This window comes from Musca domestica, unplaced genomic scaffold (genome assembly GCF_030504385.1).
Source record: "Musca domestica strain aabys unplaced genomic scaffold, Musca_domestica.polishedcontigs.V.1.1 1, whole genome shotgun sequence".
Classification (NCBI taxonomy): Eukaryota; Metazoa; Arthropoda; class Insecta; order Diptera; family Muscidae; genus Musca; species Musca domestica.
The window spans coordinates 17,603,581-17,620,123 of NW_026712114.1; the positions used below are offsets into that span (position 1 = coordinate 17,603,581).

A 16,543-nucleotide genomic window follows, 5' to 3' on the forward strand; every position below is an offset into this window, starting at 1 on the left:
TGTCATTTGAGGTATCCCACTTGCAATATTTGTAATAGGAGAGCTTGAGGTCTCTAATGTCCAATAGAAGACCTTAGGTTTTCGTTTCCAATAGAAGATCTTGAGGTCTCCTATTTCTAAACCACAAGGTCTTCAATCGGTCTTATATTTCTAATTGGAGACCTTGAGTTCTCCTATGGGCAATAGATGGCCTGCAGATGTCCTATTAGCAATATAAGACTTTTAGGTCTCCTATTTGCTGAAGAAGGCCGTGAATTCTCATTTTCCTTAGAGGAACTTTAGGCCCCCTATCCGTTATAAAAGACCTGAAAGGCTATCGCTTGCTATTGTGGACCCCTTTTTGCGCATAGTAGTTTTGGAGGAAGTGCTTTACGGAATATAAAACTGCATTGCAAACCTTCTACCTTCCATGAACTTCTTTTTAAGCGTTTTGTTGCATTACTGTTTATCAGCTATGCATAAGTGTTGAAACACCAATTCAATGAAAGATATGGGCTGGCAAGGGTTTGACTTTCAAGCGTAGGGAGGGGTGGGGGGCTGACATAATGGCCAGCCCCAGATATTCAAAGCATAATAAAATGATAAAAGTGATGTTAAATTTATTGCCCCTGTACGATATGAGCTGCATTGCAAATGCAGCACTTTATGCCGGTACTAAAGTACCGTAACAGCCGTAGATGATGGGAATAGAAAATCCAGAAATCAGCACGTTTGCCCGCTGTCTTTTCTCTCGTTTTAGCTTTTTTTCAATGGAATTACAAAAACAACGAAAGTAATTCCAGTTGCAGTGCCACTAAGAGGGAAGCACACAAAGTACACAGAGGAACGCTTTATCATCCCCACTTTGAAGGGGCCAAAGAAGCAATCATCGTTTCTTTTGAGATAGATAAAAATTAGCTAAAAGCTTTCTCACGTGCTCGTGCGGCACTAAGGTTGCCCTCCATCTGCCTCCTTTACCCCTGGCAACATCATACTATTGTCAATTGAAACGGAAGGATATGCTTGAATGTATTAAAATACTCTAAACACAAATACATTGAAAACGGAATTACAGCCAAACACATGCAGGGCCAGTGGAGGAGAGGTCCTACCAAGTGTGAGGAGGGGCATGAGGGCACGCTGCATGTTGCAAATTCAAATGGCAGTCATTACATTCAAATGTTCATAGTCTGGCTCAAAAGAGTGGAAGAGAGAAAAGGAGAGAGGGAGTGAGAGGGAGAGCGAACAAATATAAAAAGAACATCAAATGTAAAAGGCCAGGCAAGTACACACAGGGTCCCAATAGGGAACAACATATCAAGGACTTGCAACGAATGTCGAAGAGTTGCAACGTCGTTGCCGTTGTTGCTGCTGCTGTTCCTTTTCCGAACAACTCAAGTGAATTAAATTTTAATGTTTAAAATTGACTTTTTGCAGTAAATATAAAATTCATTATAGCTATGGCCCCCCTGCTACCAGCCCCGCAACTCAACTCCTGCTGCACTCCTTGATGTTATTTTCAGGCCACTGCTCAGCCCAGTCCCTCCATTGGCCCATGTTATTCTTGTCGATGATGAGGTTGCTTGTCATTGTCGTTTTTTGGTCGGCGTTGTTTGTGTTTCTCCTCTTAATGCTGCCGCTGCCGCCGCCGTAGTTATTTTCGTTTTTCTCCAGCGCTGTTGCTCATATGCATTTCGTAGTGAGTGCAGCAAACCGAACGAAACAAAGCCCATCTAAAGAAGAACACTGCGGAAGAAGAAGAAGTAGTAGTAGAAAATAACAACAAAAACAACGACAAAAATTGCATCATGACAAACGAAACGAAGGGTACTCCTCAGAATTTGGCGAGGGGAGTTTTTCTTTTATTTTTCGGTGTTCTCGCTTCTCTTAATTTAAGGATTTTTTTTGACGGTTGCATAATAATAATAATGCCAAGTGAGGAGTTCCCTGGTCCAATGCAGTTCCAACCCTCTTTTGTTGATGCTGCTGTAGTTGTTGTTTTTTCCTCGATTATTTTATGAAGACTAAGAGCTTTTCCTTGCCGAGATTTTCTGTTTTTTTTTTTGCTTCTTCTCCTTATGTTGTTGTATTTTTGTGCATTTCTTCTCGGGCTCTCTCTCTGTTATTGTTGTTTTTAATTTCTGCTGCAATTCTTTTTTTGCCGGGTTTTTTTTTTTTTGTTGTCCCTGTCGTTGCGTTTTTTTGTAGCTACAGTGTTTGGCTTGGGTAGGACAATCACCTTTTGCATAATTACCACAACAATTTTTGTTCAAATAGTAGAAGGAAAAAAACACAACTGGAAGACTAAAGGAACTACTTCAGAGAGAAAGCGAACACACACACATACACATATTTTAATAATTCAAAGGCTTGCCCATACCGGCATGTGTGGGCATAAATGTTTGACATATGGGCGGAGGGGAACAGTGCATTTCATAAGGACACAATGGAAGACCTGCAGGACTTCTATGGACAGAAGAAGACGTAAAGGTCTTCTACGAACTGTAAAACACCTCCAAGTCATCTAAGAAAAAAGAACGACTCCAATGGAAGACAATTCAGGGTCTGCAGTACAGAATAGAAAACAACACCGAAGGAAGAAATACGAAGTCTTTTAAGGTCCTAAGGAGGACATAAAGGAAATAAAAGATTTCAAAGCCTATGATGCCTTAAGGTCTTTTAGGGAAAATAGGAGATCTCAAGTACTCATGTAGGAAATATATTCTTAAGAAACTAGGGGCACTCCATAGTAAATATGAGGCCTCACTGTATCTTAAATTAAACAGAAGATATTCAGCTCCTCTATGACCAACAGAAGACCTTCAGGGCCAATAGAAGACCTCCAGGTCGTCTCTGCGAAATAAAAGACCTTCATGTCCTCTATGGCCAACAGAAGACATTTAGGTCCTGTGGGGCAGATAAAAGTCCTCTATGACCAATAGAAGATATTCAAGTCCTCTATGGCCAATATACAACCTTCAGGTCCTCAATGACCAATAGAAAGCTTTCAGGTCCTCTATAACCAATAGAAGATCTCCTACCCCTCTACGGCTAATAGATAAAGACCTTCCTCTATAGGTAATAGAAGGCTTTCAGGTCCTCTTGGGCAATAGAAGACCTTCAGGTCCTCTTTTGCAATAGAAGACCTTCAGGTCCTCTATGGCCAATAGAAGACCTTCAGGTCCTCTATGGTCAAGAGAAGACCTTCAGGTCCTCTATGGCCAAGAGAAGACCTTCAGGTCTCTATGGCCAAGAGAAGACCTTCAGGTCCTCTATGGCCAAGAGAAGACCTTCAGGTCCTCTATGGCCAAGAGAAGACCTTCAGGTCCTCTATGGCCAAGAGAAGACCTTCAGGTCCTCTATGGTCAATAGAAGACCTTCAGGTCCTCTATGGGAAATAGAAGGCCATCAGTTCCTATATGGACAATAGAAGACCTTCAGATCCTCCATGGTCAATAGAAGACCTTTAGGTCCTCTATGGCCAGTGGAAGGCCTTCAGGTTCTCTATGATCAAAATAACACCATTATGTCTTCTATAGCCAAAAGAAAGCATGCAGGTCCTCTATGGCCAATAAAAGACGTTCAAGTCCTCTACTGCCAACAAGAAGCCTTTAGGTTCTCTATGGCCACTAGAAGACCTCAAGTCCTCTATGGCCACTAGAAGACCTCAAGTCCTCTATGGCCAATAGAAGACCTATAGATCTTCTATAGCATATAGAAGACGACAAGGTCTTCCATAGCGACAGGGACTTCCATAGCGACAAGGACTTCTATAGCGACTAGAAGACCCCTCTGGAATTTTTAAACAGCAATAATCATGGATCTTTTAAATAAATATTTTCAAGGGCCACCCGAACACTTGGATCTTAAATATATTTTTAAGGAACAACTTATCAACAATCGTGGATTTTATAAATATTTTTTTTTCAAGGATTAACCGAGCAATTATCGTGGATTTTTGAAATATTTTTTTTTCAAGGATTAACCGAGCAATTATCGTGGATTTTTTAAATATTTTTTTTTTTCAAGGATTAACCAAGCAATTATCATGGATTTTTGAAATATTTTTTTTTCAAGGATTGACCGAGCAATTATCGTGGATTTTTTAAATATTTTTTTCAAGCATTAACCGAGCAATAACCGTGGATTTTTTAAATAAATATTTTCAAGGACCCAAAGAAAGAAAAAGTGGATATTTTAAATATATTTTTTAAGGACCAACCTAGCAACAATCCTGATTTTTTTAAATAAATATTTTCAAGAACCAATAGAACTCGTGGATCTTTTTAACATATTTTTTTTAAGGACCAACCTAGCAACAATCATGGATTTTTTATATAAATATTTTCAAGGACCAACAGAACTCGCGAATCTTTTAAATATATATTTTAAGGACCAACCTAGCAACAATCCTGGATTTTTGAAATAAGTTTTATCAAGGACTACCCGAGCAATAATCGTCAATTTTTTAAATAAATATTTTCAAGGGCCAACCGAACTTGTGGATCTTTTAAATATATTTTTTAAGGACCAACTTAGCAACAATTCTGGATTTTTTAAATAATTTTTTTCAAGGACCAACTTAGCAATAATTCCGGATTTTTTAAATATTTTTTTTCAAGGACCAACTTAGCAATAATTCCGGTTTTTCAAATATTTATTTCCAAGGACCAATCCCCTCTGACCTACTGTCTCTGTCACAACAATGCTCATATGGTGGGAAATTTAAAGATGACAAAAATAACGTGGAAATTCTTTTCAAACTGTCGTTTTTTGCGCCTTATTTTAGTTGTCGTTTTTATTATCTGCAGCAGTTCCACGTTTAACGAGTACATGTAACTATGTGCAACACACACACACACTTATATGCACACTTGTTTCAAAAAAGAACAGTTCATATAGAGAGTTTTGCATCTGTATGAGTGTGTGTGTTTTCAATTGTTTGCAGACATTTTTCTAGTTAACTTGGCTTAGTGTGCCAAGCAACAATAGCAATGTGAAGCAGATCTCTATTTCTGCTACGTTTGGATGCCGAACACCAAAAGAATGCACATTGACATAAAGTTGCAGAGCAGCTGACATCGAGCTGACTCTAGTCGGAATTGTGTTGTGGAACTTAATTTTCAAAAAAAAAGTAAGAAAAAAATATTCCGCAAAGTTCGAAACTGTTAGATTGGAAATGTATGAGAAATATTAAGGAAAAAATTAAATTTTCAAACAAAGGGTATTAGGTCGGCAATGATCGAGAAGGTATTGGTCGCAAAAAAAGGATGAAATATAAAAATGGTCTAAAAATTCATACACTTTTGCCTTAGTCCATTAAAGCATATCTGAGATGACCCATTTTTCCTTGGCTCTTACAGCACATTTTATGCTTCGACCCACTCTAAGATCTCCCCAATTCTGGATATCTAAGATGAACTGTTGTACCACATGCATGTGTATGGTAACAAAAAAACGTATTTTTGTAATTGATGTTGTAGTTAGTTGTGTGATTGAATGAATGAGTTGCGCTTTGGATTGGGGGGTAGGATCTATGGTTTCAAGCCAAATGTTGTTAGGTTGCCAAAGACAATTTTTAATTGTACAAAAATACAACAAATGAAAATGAATGAATAAAATAAACAAAATGCCATAAGACAACAATGACAACAACAATGCGAACCCATACAAGCACACATAGATGGAAAACAAAGAAAAATCACAAGAACCAGAACAGAAATATGTGGAAGGCAAAAAGTATCCTCTCTTGATGTTGCTGTTCGTTTTTATTGTTGCTGATTTTTTTCCTCGTTCAGAGAGGACGAAAGGCTGTGTGGATTTTTTCTTCCTTACAAAGCCTTCCTTTATTTCATCTCCTTTTTTTTTTTCTTTTGTCGTTTTTTTGTAATTCTTGTTAGTAAAACGAAAGAATGAAAGGCCTGAATAACACAAGAAATACTGCAATAAATTATGAAAGAGCTATTCTTTACAACTCTATTAATATATGCCCATATATGTATATGTGGAGAGCAAACGACAGACAGACAGCCAAACAGACCGACATGGATATTTACATTGAAAAAAGTCTAAACAAATGCATGAATAAATCTGTAAATAATGAACATGGAAGAGCAACAAGAAAACAAAACTGAAAGCAATTCTGGTAAATATTGTCAAATTAACACACTCACAAAAAGACAGTTATTGGAAGAAAAATACACAGACACACATTCGAATGTATGCTGTATGCGGGAAAAAAATATTTAATATGAATTTATTAACACCATTACTAAACCCACTATTAGGACGAATACCATTTTTTGAAAAAAAATATTTTAATGTTCTTTCGGGATGAGGCTACTGAGAAAATGAAAAAATTTAAGAATTCTTGGAATAAAAAAGGAAAAGCACGGACTTTTAAATATATTTTCAAGGACGTGGGTTTTTAAAGATAACTTTTTTATAGTTTCAGTTTATAGTAAGGACATTTTTTAAGGATATTAAAATAGGAATTTTAAAATAGATTTTTCAAGGACCAAATAAGCCGTCGATAATAAACATCGATATATTAAATAATTTTTTTTTAGGATCAACATGGATATAATCGTGGATTTTTAAACAGTTTTTTAAGGATTAACCTGGATATAAACGTGGATTTTTAAATAGATTTCTTCAAGGACCAACATTGACATAAATGTGAATTTTTTAAATAGATTTTTCCAAGTACCACATTTTCACTGGACTTTCTAAAATATATTTTTTCTAAGACTCACATTGACATAAATGTAAATTTTTTAAAATTCTTTTTTAAGGACCAAACCAATCATAACCGTTAATTTTTTAAATCAATTTTTTCGAGGATCATACTGTGACCAACTCTGGCATAAAATCAATTTTTTTAAGGTTCATACAGTGACCAATCCGATATGAACGTGGATTTTTAGCGTTGTTCGTCCGTCTGTGGAAATCACTCTGCTTCCGAATTGAAGTAGATTTATAAAAATTTTCTCAAGTGTATGTTATGTCTGCGGGACTTTTGGTATTGAAAATGTAGGTCACGCCTTCGTATAAGCATCCATATAACGGTACCTCCCGATATTCGGTATTTTCAAGATTTTAGAAACATTAATTCACCGGAATTGTTTCAAATTTGGTATTTGAAGTTCGACATGGATACTTCAGCCTAAGGCAGAAAATTGTGTGTGTATGTTCACGTCTTTGTATAGCCCCCATATTACGGTACCTTCCGATATTCGGTATTTTGTTGATTTTAGCGACATTATTCACCGGAATTGTTTAAAATTTGGTATTTGAACTTTGTAAAAGATACAACAGCCTCAGACAGAAAATTGTCTGTGCAGGTCCACGCTACATTATTACCGATTTTTTTAAGTTTCGCATTTGATTTTGTAATGGCTTATGAGAATTGCCAAATTTGTTCCAAATAGTGGAAGGTATTCAAAGTTCGGCCGGGCCGAACTTATAGCTTTTTTACTTGCTTTAGATCAATTTTTCAAGGACTAATTATGACATAAACGTGGATTTTTTATATCAATTGTTTCAAGGATGTTGGTAACTGTATGGACCAACTCTAACATCAGCGTCGGTTTTTTTAATTAAATTTTTCAAGAATTCACTTTTAAACAACTTTCAAGAATCAAATAATGACCAACTCAGATATAAACGTGGATTTTTTAAATAATTTTTTTTCAAGGACCCACTTTTAAATAACTTTTTTCAAAAATCAAATAATGAGCAACTCAGATATAAACGCTGATTTTTTAAATAATTTTTTTCAAGTACCCACTTTGACATAAACCAGGAGTTTTTTAAATTATTTTTTTCGAAGACCAAACAAAAACTAAATCAGACATACCCGTGGATTTTTGAAATAGAGTTTTTCAAGGACGAGATGAGACATAATCATAGTCATTTTCAAGGACCGTGGATTTTAAAATAGTTTTTCAAAGACTAGAGAAGGGCCAAACCAGCTATAACCGCGGATTTTCCAAATAGAGGTTCTCACGGGCGAAAGATGAACAAAACCAGCCATAACCGTGTTTTTTTTTTAATAGAGTTTTTGGAGTGCCAAAGCAGGCATAAAAAGCATGCTAAGTGGATTTTTAAAATATATATTTTTTTAAGGACGAAAGAAATATCCAACATTGATTTTTTAGAGGAATAAAAATAGAAACTTCTTCCAAGGACTAAAAAATCCTCTATCGTGAATTTTCTCAAGGACAAAAAAAAAACATATAACGTCAATTCTTTCAAGGACTAAAGATTGTAACGCCAGCAAAGCTGACTTATGAAATATATGTTCTCAAGGACTGAAGAAGCCTTTAATGTGGATTATTTTAAGGACTAAAGAAACCTACAACGTAGATACTTTTAAGGATTAAAGAAGCCTTCAGCGTGAATTTTTAAGGACTAATGAAGCCTAAAACGTGGATTCTTTTAAGAATTAAAGAAGTCCACAACGTGGATTCTTTGAAGGACTAAAGAAGTCTACAACGTGAATTCATTTAAGGACTGAAGAAGCCTACAACGTGAATGCTTTTACGGACTAAAAAAGCCTTCAACGTGGATTCTTTTTAAAATAAATTTTCACAGGAAATAAAGCGAGGCTTCTTCGCGATTTTTTTCAAAACCTACAGAAGTATCCTATGCCGATTGTTTAAAGTATTTTTCCGAGGACTAAAAAATCTTCGAATGTGGATTTTTTTAATACATTTTTACTGGCACTTTGATTTGTTTAATTAATATCCAAACATCAACCTGCACATTTAAAGAATATATTTCAAGGACAACCCGTGCCAGGACTATAGAAGCCAAAACCTTGTAATTGTTAAGTACTTTATTAAGGACTTTAAGATCAAGGATCCGGACTTTTTAGAATGACTGTAAAATAAAATAAAAAATATGTTTACAAGGAGTCAAAATCCTGATTGGTATAAACATATTTTTAAAAATACTATCAGAATTAAGATCCCGGTGCGGGAAAATTATGTTTTAAGATAATTTGTCAAGGACTATTTAAGTTAATATTAAATATTAAAAATATCAATATTGTGGTTTTTGTATTTTCTTTTTGTTTTTCGTTTGTCTAGAGGTCAAACTTTAAAAAAAGGACGAATTTGTTTTTTTTTTTTTTTTCAATTTATTTTTCTAATATCAGGAAGACATAGTTAGGGAGGTTAATTTGACTGTTTTCTAGCTATTTCTATAATACAGCTTCTCGGACGAATTTTCTAACTGATTTGTAAATTTATTTTAGTCAGAACCTATTGCTGTCATTGTCGTAGATCTTAAAGACAATTTTGAAAGACTGTTAGATTCAAAGCCCTCGATTCCTTACGATATTATCACAAGCCATAATTATGTGAAAGACATAATCCGATATTCGCCCAATTTTTATAACAATTCTAAAAATTATCACTCATATCCATATTTTCAAACGAATCAGCACACATGCTGTCTATGCAAATAATGGGATTTTCATATTAATTCTCTGGCTTTCAATTTCAATTTTAACACACATTGAAATCCAATTTCGTATATTAATATCTTGGTATTTGATTACAGATTTCTATTTTATGAATTTCACTTTATTGTCTCTCTCTTCCATTCACACATACACACACACACACGACATCTTTTTTATTTAATATTATCAACTACCTGTCATGCACTGACTGGATGACCTAGAATTCAAAGGATTTTACGCTCAAACATTCAAATGGAAAATTTCATTTAATATTGCACTGCAATTGCATAATAGACATTATAATAGTCATACAAACACACACATAAACACATGCACATAGAATGTGTTTGCATAACTCGAGAGAATGAAAGCATTAGATACGCATAGATGAATATAAAAATCTGCAAAATCATGAGCCAGAGCTAGTAGCTACCTTATGAGGATTATGATATTAGGTGGTTTATGGGTGCGTATACGCAATACAGAGACAGTTTAAATGTTCCACATACGCAGTGGGGTACGAAGAGAAAGATATGAGATTATTGGCATATCATGAGGAGAGTATTACTTTTCTATAAATATGGATGTAATGCCAGAAATAATACGATAATGTCCGGATTGACCCGAAATCAAACGATAAGAAGCCCACGGTAAGCAAATATAATCAAATTATACCAGAAAAGATTTCCCTTTGCTCAGTAAAAAATATATTCGTTGAACATCTAAATAAATGATATTGGGATATAGAAGGGTGCGTATACGCAACATTTGGGAAATGAAATATTTCTCATACGCCCCATAGCTCTAATGGCCATTTATGCTATTTCAAATAAATATTAAGAAATAATATTTATTTAGGGGTAATCACACTGTTTAGTCTCCATGACAAAACTTCAAATTGAAAATTTTCTCAGAATTTATTGTCGATAAAATCTTTAGGAATCAGAACAAAAATTACAAATCAGGAATATTTTTCTGTTTTTCTAAGATCAATTTTTTATTAATTATTTCAAACCAATTTTTCTAAGGATGATGACTTTTCTGCTCATAATTTAAAGATTTTTTCAAGAACCATCTAATTCATAAACCTGGATTTTTAAAAATCTCTCTAAGGGTCCTTTAAAGCATAAACGTGGATTTTTAAAAATATTTCTTAAGGTCCTTTCCAGACATGAACGTAGATCTTTAAAAATATTTCTTAAGGACCTTTTAAAGCATAAACGTGGATTTATAAAAATATTTCTTAGGGGCTGTTTAAAGCATAACCGTGGATTTTAAAAATATTTTTTAAAGACCTTTTAAGACGTAATCGTAGATTTTTAAGTCACCGTGGATTTTTAAAAATATTTCTTAAGGGTCTTTTAAGGCATAGACATGGATTTATAAAACTACTTTTTAATGGCCTTTCCAGCCATGAACGCGGATTTAAAAAAAAAAAAATGTGTAAAGGGCCTTTTAAGGCACAGACGTGGATTAAAAAAATATTTTTAGAGCCTTTCCAGCCATAAACTTGGATTTAAAAAATATATATATATTTTTAAGGGCCTTTCCAGCCATAAACGTGGATTTAAAAAAATTCTTTAAGGGCCTCTCCTGCCATAAACGTGGATTAAGAAAAAAATATTTCTAAGTGCCTTTCCAGCCATAAACGTGGATTTAAAAAAATATGTATTTTTAAGGGCCTTTCCAGCCATAAACGTGGATTTAAAAAAATATTTTTAAGGGCCTTTCCAGCCATAAACGTGGATTAAAAAAATATTTTTCAGGGCCTTTCCAGCTTTAAACGTGGATTTAAAAAATATTTTTTTTAAATTTTTATAGCCTACAATACTATGTATTGGGGAATTACAAGATTGATTGGACTAAAAAGTTTGTAACACCTCGAAATATTGGTCCTAGGCCCACTATGTTTTATATTGATCTTACCATCTCGCCGAGATGAGTGGACCTAGTTATATGTGTCCGGCCGCCCATCTGGCATGTTAACTTGTAACCACGCTACTGATTGCAATTATAACTCAACCCTCATGAAATTCAGCAAGGATTTGGGGTTAGGGTCAAAAAAGAATTCTATTGTTTTTTTCTTCATTCTCCAGTTGCTATTCAGGGTGAGATAACAAAAACTGCAACAAACTTAACACTGCTGTCATTTCTAAGCCACACGTCCAACAGCTGTTAAAATTATTCCAGTGACAGATCATTATATTATTTACAAGCATACAAAAGCAGTTTGGTGAGAATTTTCCAGAAAAAAAGTTATTCGTGGTGGAATTCAATCGTGATAGTGTGATTTCTTTATATTTGGCTGGAAAACCAAAGGTGGCTATCGTTAGAGCACTCCAAAATTTAAATATGAATAAATCTCTTGTGTCTCGTACCATGGCTCGTTACAGTGATACTGGTAGCGCAGCCCGACGTCAAGGAAGTGAACGGAAGAAAACATCAACATCTGCAGAAATGGTTCGAAAAGTAAAGAAGCAACTTGATCGAAACCCGCGTCGCAGGGGCCGAAAAATGGCGGCTCGTGAATTGATCATATCGCAATATTCCATTCGGCAAATATTGAAAAATGAGCTCGGAGTAAAGCCATTGAAATTCCAAAAGGCGCAAGAACTTACACCGCAACAGAAAGAAAATAGACTAAAAAAGGCTAAAGAGTTGCTTCGCTTGGCCGAAAGTGGTGAACTGTCGAATTTGGTTTTCTCCGATGAGAAAATAATCATTGTCCAGCAGTTTGTAAACAAACAAAATGATCGTGTTTACTTGCCAAAGAGGTCAGCTGAAAATGTGAACCTTCGGTTGGCCACCAGAACTCAAGCGCCGGCCATGGTGATGATGTGGGCCGCCATAACAGCCGATGGTCGCTCTACGTTCGTATTAATCGAACGTGGCATCAGAATAAATGCCGAATATTAAAATCTCTGGATACCAATCCGTTGGACTATTGTGTCTGGAGTATTTTGGAAAGCAAGATTGGCACGAAAAAATACCAAAGTGTCGATCACCTCAAGCAGGCGCTTCGCCGGGAATGGTCCGCAGAGCAACGTTCGGGCTGCGTGTGACGGTTTCATTTGCGGTTTGAAGGCCATAATTCGCACCAAAAGGTGACTAATTCGAAAAAATCTAAACTTAATCTAAAGTTTTAAGCTATTTCCGACATGTTTTGCTTTCATTCAAGAAAATTTAAAAAAAAAAATGTACAAATTATGGCGTTTGACTTTGTTGTAGTTATTTTATCTCACCCTGTATTTTCGCTTTTTTTTTTTTTGCAGACTTGATTTTAATATCCACGAGAATGGGTTAAATACCGCAGAGCAACATTCAGGCAGTGTGTGACGGTTTCATTGGCCGTCTGAAAGCCATAATTCGTGCCAAAGGTGACCAATTCAAGCAAATCCATTCCAATCATTTTAGTATTTATGAATTTCCGGTGTTTATTTTAGATTTAGACTCTAATATACTCTGGGACTTATAGTAGAATTTAATGTAAAATAATTTTGTGGAATATTTTAACAGGCTACGAACGCTTTTTAGGGATTTTTTTTAACAATATTTTGAAAAAAAGGACTAAAAAGACCCCTTTGGGGGCTCGTTTGAGGTTTAAAATTTCTGAACAAAATAATTTTTGAACATAATGATTGCCAAAGACTCCATATTCCTTAAATGTAAGGATTTTATAAAAACAACAAGTATGGGATAAAGCCTAACCATTTTGCAACAACAAAATACTATGACATCCCGAACAAAATTGACGAAGGGGGGTGGATAATATCCCAAACAAAAAAATTGGAACTTATGAGGTTAGGTGGCTCTTTTCGAATCCTAGATTTTCCTTACCTTACCCCCTGTTAAACATTACCATCGTTATCCACAAATAAACAAATGTTTTTTGTAAACAACAAGTATGGGATTATGCCTGACCATTTTACAACAACAAAATACTATGGCATCCCGAACAAATATACCAACACTGTTCGATTTCAAGGTATCCTACTCCGAATGTTTTTAAAAATGTGGAGTCGAGTTCCGGAATAGAAGTTTGATCAACATTGGCTTAACTCCTCAGCCCTACTCTACGTCTACTATAGGCTCTTGGTCATTCTATTCAATGATAGGACAATTTTTTCTTCTAATTAAAAAGTCAAATTTTCCACTCCACATTAATTTAAAATAATTAAAAAAATTAAATATAATTTAATGCTCACATATATTAAAATAACTCTCTCGCTCTCCCCATAATTTATGCCCATCACGAATGCACCATAATATTGAAGTTAATTTATTCGCTACCACAATTTATTATATCTGTAGCTGCAGCTGTTGCCGTAAAAATGTTGATTCATTGTCTCTTATTAAAATTCCATTTCACATTCACAAACTGCCAAAACTAAATTAAATCATTTTATGAAAAATGATTATTATTTCAATTAATTATAGGCCTTGCAAAAAAAAACAAGAAAGAAAGAAACAACAAATTGAAATTGAAAAAAAAAATGTTCCTATGAAAAATATTATTCAACAAATTGAATAAATAATAAGAGACTTGAAATTACTATTTCCTGATTCTATCATTCTAACTAACTAATATTTATCTATGAGTAATTGCCATTGCAAACTTTATCCTTTGGAAATGAAAGTTGGTTGGGTAGCTGACTGGAAATTGTTGGCGTGTGTGTGTGCGTGCATTCAGTTGTTCGTTCATTGGTTCGAATAATTGTGGTAATGTGCAACGATGCGTATACGCAACGTTGTCTATACGATTCTGTCTGTATGGAAATCATGTTGTCTAGAATTTTATGGCCCAACAAACCATAGAGTCTGTCTTGAGATATACAGACAGACAACCACCCACATTATTTTTGTGACACACATCTCCGGAAGAAAAATCCTCTTACGCACACACCCGCCCATACACACACACACTCTGGAACATACATCACCACAATCATGCTGATAAATTCATATTCAACTGGAAATAGCTACAGAAGTGCAATGGGAATATGCGATAACTAAATTATGCATTATAAGGCTCTTCATTATGTCAGAGCATATATGCATCCGGAGCAGTCAGTCAGAAGTTGCTTCTTTTTTTCTTCTTTTTTGGATGGTTGGCTGGCTGGATTCTATACTTTGAGAAAATTTCCCACCCACACATACACTCGAACATTACACAGCTTATGATTGTAGACCCCGCCACTTTACTTACCTCTTCATGTTCTCGTTGAAATTTCTCCTTTTTACGCATTGCCTCTTGTACTTTTAACTGTAAATAAAAAAACAGAGACAGAGAGAGAATAGTATGAGCGAACAACAACAATAAAATACAATCAGCATCTTAATGACAATAAAGTAGGAAAAACAACAAAATTCAATTACTGCTATTTAGAAAGCGAACAGCAACAAGAAGAACAAGAGAAAAAAAAGAAACGGCTGCAGCTCAAGCAAAAGAAGAACTTATGTGTGTAAAAGTTGCCATAATAATAGTAATCATGGAGACACACTTACACATATGCAGAGACAAATACAGATGCTACCAGTTTACAGTGGTGATCATTTGAATAGGTAAAGCAGTCCCTTGAGAGAGTTCCAAGAAAAAGAAAGACCCTCAAACGGACTTGGTTACAGAAATCCGTTTCAAGGCCTTCCAAAAATTCACCTCCATAGAAGATCCCTTTGGGGGTCTTTTATTCTATAGAAGATACTTCAAGGGACTTCAATACCATAGAAGTCATTTTGAGGGACTTAAATTCCATAGAAGTCCCTTTGAGGGTCTTCTATTCTATAGTAGCCCCGTTGAGAGTCTTTTATTCTATAGTAGCCCCGTTGAGAGTCTTTTATTCTATAGAAGCCCCTTTGAAGGTCTTCTATTCTATCGAAGGCCCTTTGAGGTTCTTCTATTCCATAGAGGCCCGTTTGAGGGTCTTCTATTTCATAAAAGCCTCTTTGAGGGTCTTCTATTTCATAGAAGCCCCTTTGAGGGTCTCCTATTCCATAGAAGCCCCTTTGAGGGACTTCGATTCTATAGAAGCCCCTTTGAGGGACTTCTATTCTATAGAAGAAGGTTTTTTAATCTATAGAAGCTACTTTGAAGGTATTTTATTCTATAGAAGACCCCTTTGGGTGTCATACATTCCATAGAAGCCCCTTTAAGGGACTTATACTCTAAAGAAGCCCCTTTGAGGGACTTCTATTCTATAGAAGCCGCTTTGAGGGACTTCTATTCTATAGAAGCCCCTGTGAGGGCCTTCTATTCTATAGAAGCCCCTTTGAGGGCCTTCTATTCTATAGAAACACCTTTGAGGGTCTTCTATTCTATAGAAGCCCCTTTGAGGGTCCTCTATTTCATAGAAGCCCCTTTGAGGGTCTTCTATTCTATAGAAGCCCCTTTGAGGGTCTTCTATTTCATAGAAGCCCCTTTGAGGTACTTCTATTCTATAGAAACCCCTTTGAGGGTCTTCTATTTCATAGAAGCCCCTTTGAGGTACTTCTATTCTATAGAAACCCCTTTGAGGGACTTCTATTCTATAGAAGCTCCCTTGAGGGGCTTCTATTCTATAGAAGCCCCTTTGAGAGACTTCTATTCTATAGAAGCCCCTTTGAGAGACTTCTATTCTATAGAAGCCCCTTTGAGAGACTTCTATTCTATAGAAGCCCCTTTGAGGGGGCTATTTCATAGAAGCCCCTTTGAGGTACTGCTATTCTATAGAAGCCCTTTTGAGGGTCTTTTGTTATATAAAATACCCTTCAAGAGACTTCTATGCTATAGAAGAACCTTCGAAGGACTTCTCCCTCCGAGGGCCTTTTCTTCTATAGAATAGAAGACCCTCCGAGGGTCTTTTCTTCTATAGAATAGAAGACCCTCCGAGGGTCTTTTCCTCTATAGAATAGAAGACCCTCCGAGGGTCTTTTCCTCTATAGAATAGAAGACCCTCCGAGGGTCTTTTCCTCTATAGAATAGAAGACCCTCCGAGGGTCTTTTCTTCTATAGAATAGAAGACCCTCCGAGGGTTTTTTCTTCTATAGAATAGAAGACCCTACGAGGGTCTTTTCTTCTATAGGATAGAAGACCCTGCGAGGGTCTTTTCTTCTATAGGA

General features: G+C 35.6%; 1 protein-coding gene across 1 annotated transcript in view; it reads right to left on the minus strand.

The window, feature by feature from the left end:
* Positions 1-16,543, minus strand: part of LOC101890091 (uncharacterized) — a 303,416-nt gene that overhangs the window by 45,361 nt on the left and 241,512 nt on the right. Inside the window, exon 8 of the mRNA XM_059119882.1 lies at positions 14,655-14,711. Coding sequence (XP_058975865.1) covers positions 14,655-14,711 — 57 coding nt within the window. The remainder of the gene's footprint in view (positions 1-14,654; positions 14,712-16,543) is intronic.